This window comes from Toxorhynchites rutilus, chromosome 3 (genome assembly GCF_029784135.1).
Source record: "Toxorhynchites rutilus septentrionalis strain SRP chromosome 3, ASM2978413v1, whole genome shotgun sequence".
Lineage (NCBI taxonomy): Eukaryota > Metazoa > Arthropoda > Insecta > Diptera > Culicidae > Toxorhynchites > Toxorhynchites rutilus.
Genome location: NC_073746.1, coordinates 202,883,619 through 202,894,083, shown reverse-complemented (window position 1 = coordinate 202,894,083; position 10,465 = coordinate 202,883,619). Strand labels below are relative to the sequence as shown.

The window sequence follows — 10,465 nt, the reverse complement described above, 5'->3', positions numbered from 1 at the left end:
TCGTAGCATTATAAAATAATATCCGCAGTTATAAACAAGCAACTTGAAATAAACTACGGCGTAGTTCTACGTCAACAATGTCGTGTCTTGAACACAACCTCTTATAATTTTTTTTTTTTTAGATAACTGTAAATCTCGACGTGTCATGCAATTTTAAGACCACCGCCAATTTATTTAAACCCCAATTTCCGGTGATTTTTCGGTTTTCGGTTTCGGTTTATCGTGCAAATCAACACTTCGTAGCAAATTCCGTATGAAAAATACTTTTCGTTTCGTACTCCGAAAAAAGTCCCTGAGTTTTTGACAAAAAAATCGAGATGACATTAAATCTCGACGTTTCATGTAATTTTAAGAGATTTGACATCATAACATTTTGTTTCGAAACCACCGATTTCCTTTACTCCCCCCTTGGGTGATTTTTCGATTTTCAACATTTGTATAGAGTAACTTTTTGAAACTTTAGGGTCGATTTTTTCCCATACATTCATTGGCATCCTAATATACACGCACAGGTCGATACAAAAAAGGGGAAGCTGTCTGTAGCAAAGTGTGCTACGACAAAGAAGGTGCACACGAGTAATTTTTGTGTAAGTGCGGATACAGAAGAATATCCAAAATTTTAGAATATAGAATATACTAAATATTTTTTGAATATACACTGCATTTATTTAGATAAAACGTATCTATCATGGAAGTATGCCTCCAAATTCCAGCAAAAGCGGAATATAGGAAAAAAAGTGTGTATAGTTTGTTATCGATATCTGAGTGAGAAGTAGGAAGTCTGATGCGAGTTGACAGTGCAGTTCAATCGTAAGGTGAGGATGGAATTAAGTAAATAAAATGTGCTGATAGGTTTCGACGATTCTGAGTCGCATGCATGAAGTAATTAAAAACTGAATGGCTAAAATTTTATTTCAAAAATTTCGATGCATTCTAGAATAATATCCGAAGTGATGAACAGGTGGATTAAAAAATATAATTTTCTAGTTCTACGTCGGAAACTGCGGTCGTGTCCTAGATACGACCCATTGCATTTTTTTTTATTTGTTTGAATAAGCTATAGTAGATCATATTTTTGATGAGAAAATCGAAAAACATGACGGCAATTTTTTAAAGACACGGATTTTTTATTTATACCACAAAACCAGTAACCTGGTCGAAAGAAAAGTAGTAGTTATTCCTTATGATGGAAGACATAAGAACAATTCTGGTTTGGCTGCAGGTGTAAGTTGACGTCGCATTTAAGGTATATGACTTGCGTTTCCGATGTGTATCTCGGGGTTTTTCCGGAGTATCTGGAAAATGATCCATTCTATCATGCCTGACATCAGAGGATGGATCATACGCTCGCTTCGAAATAGATGGTTTCTTTGTGGTGATCAAACGTGGTCGACCGAGAGTTTTGCAAACATCTGAGCTTGATAGAATTACGTAACCTTAGTCCGAAAGTTCGGTAAATAAATATTTAAATGAGGATCTCAAAAACAATTTTTTTTGTTTTTAAATTCAGTAGACTTCGGATCGGATTAGTTTTGTCAGCGGCTCCAGTAACTTCCGATGTTAATTTTTAGTAGGTCACACTTCAGCAGGAGTCGGATTATTTTTACGTCCAACACCGCCTCAAGGCGGGTTATAGTTTTTACCGAAAAACTGTAATTTTCTGTTACCATAACAACAAAACTTGATGTCGAACGTGAAATACTAATCAAAATAAACTTACAGAACAATTTTTTCACCAGTGAAATGTTCAAAAAGTGTGTTTGTTTTACGTTTGGAATGCGCGACCGAAATCTGAATATTTTTTTCCACTTTTATCTCGAATAAAAAACTCCTAGCAGAAAGCAGTCAACAGAAAAACCAATGTGTTTATATGATAGATGTATGATAGAAAGTATTTTGAAGACGTGCTAGTGTTGTTCAACATTGAAAATAATATCTGAATAATTGAAAAAAAATTCCGTGAAGCCCGCCTAAAGGCGGGGTTGGGTTGTAGAGGGTTAACATACACATAAGGATACCTGTATCATTGACCAATTACACAACAGTTGGGAATATATTGTACTGATTTTATTACAAAATTTCTCTAAACCTAAGCTAATTTATATAAATTTAATGCAAGCAAATGTAACAATGTTCAAAAATATACAGTCAAGTAACATCTTCCACTTTGTTCGCTGTCATATTGAATCTGTAAAAGTAAAAGAAAGATGGAAGCATACATTATTATGGCACATACAAGCGAGATTGAATAGTTTATAAAACAAATGGAGTAAAACGTTCTGGTCGGTGGTTTTTTCGTCAAAAAGTTCTTCCAACTTAAGTGCACTACACATACAACGTCCCGTCACCGTCACCGTTCTCTTGGGCTTATTTTGCCGTTGCAGGTATATGTGAATGTGACCGTACGATTTCCGTGACAGAATATTTGACATTTCTTTCGTTTACGTTGACTTTACGGTGACGGAACGTTGTATGTGTAGCGCACTTTACACCATGTATTCGCACATGGGGGCTGTCCACATACCACGTGGACAACTTTATGGGGGGGGGGGCTAGGTAGTATCAAAATGTTCACGCTTGTCCACGGAGAGGGGGGAGAGGGTAGAGACTATGTCCACGTGGACACGAAGAATAAATATGTTTTCAAATACACTCGCCAAAAAAATTAGAGGAACAGAGTGCGAAGTCGGAAATTTTAAGTGATTTTTGACATGCTGTATCTTCGTGAAAAATCAACATATATCGATGGGAGGCACATGATTTTGAAGCTACAACTTTCAGGTATTAGAATATTTTACGTACATATTTTTATCTTGATGTGTGTAGGTGTAGTAGGCAATAATATCGGGAAGAAATGAAAAATCAATTTTTCTTAGTTTTTTCAAGAATATTCTGGACTAACACAATTTTTTGCCAACCAACTCAACAGCAAATCCATATAACCTAATCAATCAGCTTTTTTTTGAATGAAAAATTATCGCTTCGTCTTTGATGATGAATAATTCAATCAACAGCCATCGCACCGCAAATCGAAAGGCAGTTTTGAAAACTCCAATAAATTCTGCACAAGGATATTTTGTTACTTCGACGAAAAAAAATTATTAAACTTTTTTGTATTGATTTAAAAAAGGATCAAAACAGGATTTTCATAGTGCTTTACAAAATCGACTGTAGTTCTGCAAATATCGCAGTAAGTTCTAATGTTTCCAGGCAAATTTTTAGCCGTGTATTCCCTAAACATCTGTAATCGTTTCATATTGATACGTTCAACCGTTTTTTCTAGCCGATTTTTCAAAGTTTGGAGTAAATTAGAGGAGCATTTAATCGCAATCGTATCAGAAGTACAAAATCCTGCGCGACTCTCAGAACAAACGATTCGTAACATTACACTCCAATGTAACATTTTCGTCAACTCGAGAAGACCCGAAAAGCTATCGATCTTTATCGCTACTTTCACCACTAGCAGTCAAGAATAACTCTGAAAAACCAATCGTAACTGTTGTTCCGTGATTTGAGATTGGTCGTTTTGACTGCTCACGTTTGCACATTGGTCTTATTACGTTGCATGACAAAAATTTTAAACTAACTACTAAACGACAACCCTAATATCAGCATTTTGTTCTAAAGACAGATTATCATTGTTATCACTCGTTGAATTGCACTGAAATGGATAACAACACCCGAAAGAAACAAAAACTCAAAACGACCGATGTACGACTTCGTGTTGTTTTGACTGCTTTGTTAGTCTGGGCAATGGAAAGTGGCGTCCGAAGTAACAGCCGGGTGCTTGAAATCCTAATCTATACATTGAATTTTTTTTCATCGGCGATAAAAAGATGAAGAAGATAGATACGTGAACGATTGTTTTTGTAATGCATTCAATGATTGAAAACTAATAGCGTGTATCCATTAACTCGATTTGTTTACATTTGTTACATAGGACCTTTTCAAAAATTATGCGAGAACTCTATAATGGTTGAGTTTTCATGATATTACGAATATATTTTTTTCATCAAATATAATTTTCTATAGATTTTTTTCTAACTCGTGAACAGTTAGTGTTAGAATAAAAATGTTTGTATAACGGGTGTTAAATAAAAAATGAGAATTTTTTCAATACCTTTCAGTAACTCAAATAAAGAGCGTAAAATTTTCTTTCTCCAAGAAAATTGCTCTTTGAGCTCCCTAGAAACAGTAGGCGTGTTTGGTTTTGCTAGTTTGAATTTAGTCAAAGCAAAGATGGTGTCGAAACAGCACGTGCTCCGCGAACGCATTGTACGGTTCTACGAAACGCATTTCCAGCAAGGAAAAAACAGGAAGTGGGTTATATCTATGGTATAACCGCAAGGGTGACGTAGGACTATCGTTGATTTAGAGATCATTTGTTTGAAGTTGAATCAAAATCCATTCTGAATGAATGAATAAATGAATATTTGGGGGACTTCGAAAACGAGAGCGTTACGTTGGAGGCACAAGGTTTTATGCATCCAATATAGGATACGAAAAACCTTGTTCTGAAGAATAATCTTCAGAAGCTGTTATATGGTTAGACAACATTGAAATAAACTCTTTCACATGAATGTATTTTTAAATTCCCAGAGGAACTGGCAGATTATTTTCCAGAAATGATTAGATCTTTCCGGAACTTTCTCGATGCTGAATGGCATCTAAACGGAAAGAATTCCGCGCGTGTATGTGTCGATCCTTCGCCGTCCACCTCCTCCAGCGCGTTAGGCAACGATGTTGCCTTGTCGATATCCTCACGAAAAATGAATGCGTCTCACAACTAGAATATCGCTTAAGTATGCTTTTTGTGTGTGATTGAATCGAGAGAAGGTGTGGTTTACGATGGCAATTTGGAAGGCAAACTAGAGGGGAATGAACTTTCTGAGCTCGAAACGACTGAGCAATAATCGATTGCGTGCGCATACAATATTGGATACGGAAATATCCTACTGATGGGGAAGAATAATCTTCAGAAGCTTTCCTGCTAATTACACTTGGTTGAAAAATTACAAAATCAAATATATTTGATCGCTGTGTTACATAGTTAGAAAACATTAAAATAAACCTTGTTCTGAAGAATAATCTTCAGAAGCTTTCCTGCTAACTGCACTTGGTTGACAAATCACAAAACCAAATGTATTATATGGATATTTTAGGGATAGAAAACATTAAAATAAATGAACGCTTGAATGTAATTTTCAATTCCAAGGGGAACTGGCAGATTATTTTCCAGCAACGATTAGATATTTCCACATTTTCCTCGATACTGGAAGCCCACCAGTGGTTAATACTTACTCGATAACTACCTGTTAATAGCACTTGATTGAAAAATATTTGGTCACAGTGTTACATGGATAGAAAACATTAAAATAAACTCTTTCACGTGAATGTATTTTTAAATTCCCAGAGGAACTGGCAGATTATTTTCCAGCAATGATTAGATCTTTCCGGAACTTTCTCGATGCTGAATGGCATCCAAACGGAAAGAATTCTGCGCGTGTATGTGTGTGTGTAGCGATGTCTTCCCGGGAAACCGTTTGTGGCATCACTCTCCTCCTGATTATATACCGGTTGGTGATTTCAATAGCCTGTTTCGAGAACAATTTTAAGGCTATTGAAACAAGTTTTTGGATCAAAAAGTAACAAGTATATAATGCGTAGACATTTTATGTTTCTAATGAAGTGTTTATCATACCATTTCGTTCAGTTGTTCAGGAGCTATTAACGCTCAAAATCTCGGTCTCCGGCGTAACGCTTTCGGTTTCGAAACTTTGATTTTACACCTCGGTATAGAAATGAAAGACGTAGTCCTACGTCAAAAGTTCACGGTGGCATATTTTAAGGAAGAAAATGTACCTGTTAGTACGGTATATCGTATCCTGGGTTCCCTGAACGTAGAGCGGAAGGTCGGAAGTGGTCGTCCGGTGACGATAATGACGAAGCAGAGGAAGACATCGTTAAAGAAGCTGTTTGACAACAAGGACGCAACCAGCCTGCGTGACGCCGGTCGGAAATATGGCTGCTCCCACGTATTGATCCATCGGACCCTCAAGATGGAAGGAATCGATGGAAGGAAGAAGACGAGGTCGCCGGAGTACACGGAGGAGCAGATTGAGACGGTTAAATCACAGTGTCGGTGGATGACCAAAAAATACCGCGGGACGTCTTTCGTTCTGGACGACGAAAGCTATTTTCCGCTGTCCAAAACGCATATTCCAGGAAATGATAATTACTACTCCAGCGACAAGTCATCCACACCGCCTGAAGTGAAATACAAGTTCAAGCACAAGTTTGAAAAAAAGGTTATGTTGTACATCGCCATTTCCGACCGGCGCATTTCAAAGCCTTGGTTTAAGCCGAGCGGTCTGGTAATCAACCAACAAATCTATCGAGAAGAGTGCCTCGATAAAATCCTGCTGCCTTTCCTGAACGAGCATCACGCGGAAGGGAAGTACGTCTTCTGGCCGGACAAGGCGTCTTCCCATTGCGCCAAGAAGATGCTAGCGTATCTTGAGGAGAAAAAGATACCGTTCGTGCCGAAAGATCGTAACCCAACAAACTACAAACTTGCCCCAGTGCCGCCCAATAGAGGATTTCTTTGACTCACTCAGTGCCCTAGTGTATAAAAACAATTGGAGGGCCAAGGACACGAAGCAACTGACTACAAGAATACGGAATTGTATCCGGAAAATGGACGTAAGTGCCGTACAACGTTCTTGTGAGAGCATCGCGACAAAGTTGCGTCGAACAGCAGACCACGGCCTTTACTCAAACATTCACTGACATTTTTTTGAAGAAAATACATTATGTTATTAATAAAAAATACTGAAATCGATGAAAAAAAACATTTTTTTTATATGTGATTGAAAAAAATCTCATTTTTTATTTAACACCCGTTAGTTTTGCATGCAGAATTACGTGTAAAACCATTTTTTTCTATTATTTTTCTCGAAAACTTACAATTTTTCAAAGTATTGGAATTTTATCAATTCCTAGGATTCAATATTTACATTTGCGTAAAATAATCCATGCACCACTAGTCATCATAATTTCCTATGATCCTCTTATCTCTCCACGCTAATAACATTTTGTTTACATCGAGTACCGTTACCTATTATCCATAGAAACTGCGTATTAATTCGTGATCAAATTCACTAGACATTAAAATTCGTACAAAAGAAGTGTAAATTATTGCATGTGGTTGGATAAAGTATTCAGTATAATTCCTCGCTGTGGTGGCTGAGAGCAGAAATATGACCGCAAAGGGTTAATGAATTATCACGTAACTTTTAAAAGGTCCTAAGTAACAAATGTAAACAAATCGAGTTAATGGATGCACACTATTAGTTCTCAATCATTGAACGCTTTGAGAAAACAATCGTTCAAGTATCTATCCTTTTAACCTTTTTATCACCGATACAAAAAATGTCCAATGTACAGATTCAAATTTTAAGCACTCGACTGTTATTCGGACGCCACTTTCCTCTGACGCTCGATACGTCCAAAGTAACAAAGCAATTGCAGAATCGATAAAAATTTTAAAAATAATAAAATATTTCAATACGCTTTCAATACCCTCTGAAAATTCTCCGAACTATGGCGGAAAATGCTTCGTATTGGGCTAGCGACTAAAGGTGATTCGGAGATCCAGAGTGAAGATGAATCGGCATTTGCTGTGATCAATCATACTCCGGAGTGGACAAAGATCTGCACTCAACAAAATAAAATAAATAACAAATGGACCAGAATGCGGCATCGAAAATTTTGAGTGGGTTTTTGAACGCTGTAATTCTGTCATAAAACGATGCATTTGTCAGAGCAATAACTGGGTCTTGTATAGAACATTTCAAAACTGCCCGTCGATTTGCTATGCGATCGTTATGTCATGAAATATGCATAATCCAAAAAGAAAAAAATTATTTTTCATTCGATTTCCAGATGGAATAAGTACACTTCTGAAATGAAGCTGAGAACTCAAATTAACATCATTGTATATATGTATTACTAGCTAACCCGGCAAACTTCGTCCCGCCAAAAATTTGTTTTTTGTTATCAATACCTTCAAACATTCACGTTTTATTACTATGAGCAAGTTCATGAATCCAATCGCAGAACTGTTCATTGATTGATTTTCTATTCGACCCCGTTGAATTTACCTTTTACTATAAAATTCCTAGTGTTTCTAACTATTTCATTCCAGAGGAACGAGGGGTGTCATACCATTATAGAAACATTTCTCATACTCAAAAACCCTCACATCCCAAGTTGTGCTTGATTAGTTCTCGAGTTATGCAGAAGTTTGTGTTTCGTTTGTATGGCAGCACCCCTTAGAGAGGGGGAGGAGTGTATTCACCATAGAAACGATTCGTGCCCCGTAAACCTTCACATGCCAAATATGGCTCCATTTGCTTGATTAGTTTAAGAGTTATGTAGAAATTTGTGTTTCATTTGTATGACAGCCCACCCTTAGAGAGCGGGAGGAGTGTCCATAGAAATATTTATTGCATCCTAAAACTTCCACATGCCAAATTTGGTTTCGTTTGCTTGATTAATTCTCGAGTACTTCAGAAATTTGTGTTTCATTTGTATGGCAGTCACCCAAAGGGTTTTCTTACAAATCTTTCGCTTCCCTCTTTTCTATCCGGCTACCTGGCAAAGGTACGCCATCCGCTATAGATAATAATTTCATTCCAACTAACACTAGGATAAGAAACAAAAAGTTGAATTCCGACCATAAATAAGAGTAACAAGAGAAGAAAGAGTGATTCTCTCTAGCTAAATTGAATACCGGTCGTGAATAAGTGCGTAAAAACGTAATTAGTGCCAACCAATTAGTTTATGATTACAAGAAAAATGGCCGACGAAATCCAGAAAAGGATTGACGAGCTTCTAGCTCAACTGGAACTTCAGAGAACAAAAATCGCCGGGTTGGAGGCAATCACTGCTTCAACTAGCGGAAATAATGGCCAATCGCCCCCTACTAGCTCATTAGGGATGATTATGGCAACAAAATTTGATGGATCCCGAGTACCGGACGCGATCAAGATGATCCCCTCCTACAACGGCGACCCTAAAACCCTTTCATCCTGGCTCAATTCAGTAGATAGCAAACTCGAGTTTGCTAAAAAACTGTGTCCCACGCCAGAAGAGCAGAATAGAGCTTTACCCTTATGGTACAGCATTATTCGAGATAAAGTTGTTGATAAAGCCAATGACGTGTTGGTGCAGAACCACACATCCACTGATTGGCTTGAAATAAAACAAACACTCGAAGAATACTTTGGAGATAAAAGGGACTTAAGCACCCTAACCACCAAAATAAATTATTTGCAACAAAATTCAAAAACTATAGAGGAATTTTATAATGAATGTCGAGAGCTACTAGCCGACATCACTGCAAAAATATTGTTGCATCAGGAAATGCGCATTTGCGCTAGAACCCTGACAGAAAATTACGAATGTATGATAACTAATGCATTCGTGGACGGGTTAAGAGAACCGTATTCGACACTCGTTAGAGTGTCGCGTCCAGGAAATTTGAACGAAGCACGTCAAAGTGCTACCGAACAATTTAACGCGGCTCAACGAAAAAAGGAAAGGAACAATAAAACAGTAGTAGCACCACAAAAAACAGCTTTTAGACCAACAATGCCGCAGTATAACACTTGGCAAAATAATAAATACCCAGCCCCACTCCACTTTTCCCAACCATCATTCAAAAGGCAACCCTCTCAGAATCTACAATACCAGAAACCTTCTTTTCAAAACACACAATTCCAAAGGTCATTCCATCCAAATCCCCAGTTTCAAAAACAAACAATTCCATATATTAAATCTGATCCATCAGGACAGCCCAAACAACAAGTACCTTTTCAAAAGTGGGGAGCTCAATTAAACAATTGCGAAACTACGCAATATAAAAATTACGAACAGCGTCATGAGCACTCGCAAGAGCACTGTGCTTCAGAACAAAATTACGAAACAATTGTGATGCCAATCAATACAAATGAATACGAGAACACTCCAGAAAACATAGAACCAGATATGACGGAAGAATTAAATTTTCATTCAGCCTTCGACCACCAGACAGGAAACTAGCAAACAATTTTCTTCCTTTTCTTGAGATAAGTCTTAAGAATCGGAAACCGCTCCGATTACTGATTGATACGGGAGCAAATCAAAACTATATCACCCCAAATATTGTCCCAAAACCAGCCATAGATCGAGGCCCTAGACATAAAATTAAAAATATCAACGGAACTCATGACGTCGAGGAATTTACGCTTTTCAATACATTTGCAAAATTTTCAGAGGATATTCCGTCTCAAAAGTTTTTTCTATTCAAATTTCATAACTATTTCGATGGATTGATCGGTTTTGAAACCCTTCGGTCATTAAATGCAATTATTGATACCGCGTCAAATTCATTACAGATAGGAAGCTTTACTATACCCTTACA

The 10,465-nt window shown here is 37.3% G+C and overlaps 1 protein-coding gene across 3 annotated transcripts in view; it reads right to left on the bottom strand.

Annotated features, from left to right (window-relative positions):
• Positions 1 to 2,052: 2,052 nt before the first annotated feature.
• Positions 2,053 to 10,465, bottom strand: part of LOC129777170 (protocadherin Fat 2) — a 74,637-nt gene continuing 66,224 nt past the window's right edge. For all 3 annotated transcript variants that reach the window (XM_055783267.1, XM_055783265.1, XM_055783266.1), the window contains one exon: positions 2,053 to 2,188. In XM_055783267.1, coding sequence (XP_055639242.1) covers positions 2,135 to 2,188 — 54 coding nt within the window. In that variant the 3' untranslated portion in view covers positions 2,053 to 2,134. The remainder of the gene's footprint in view (positions 2,189 to 10,465) is intronic.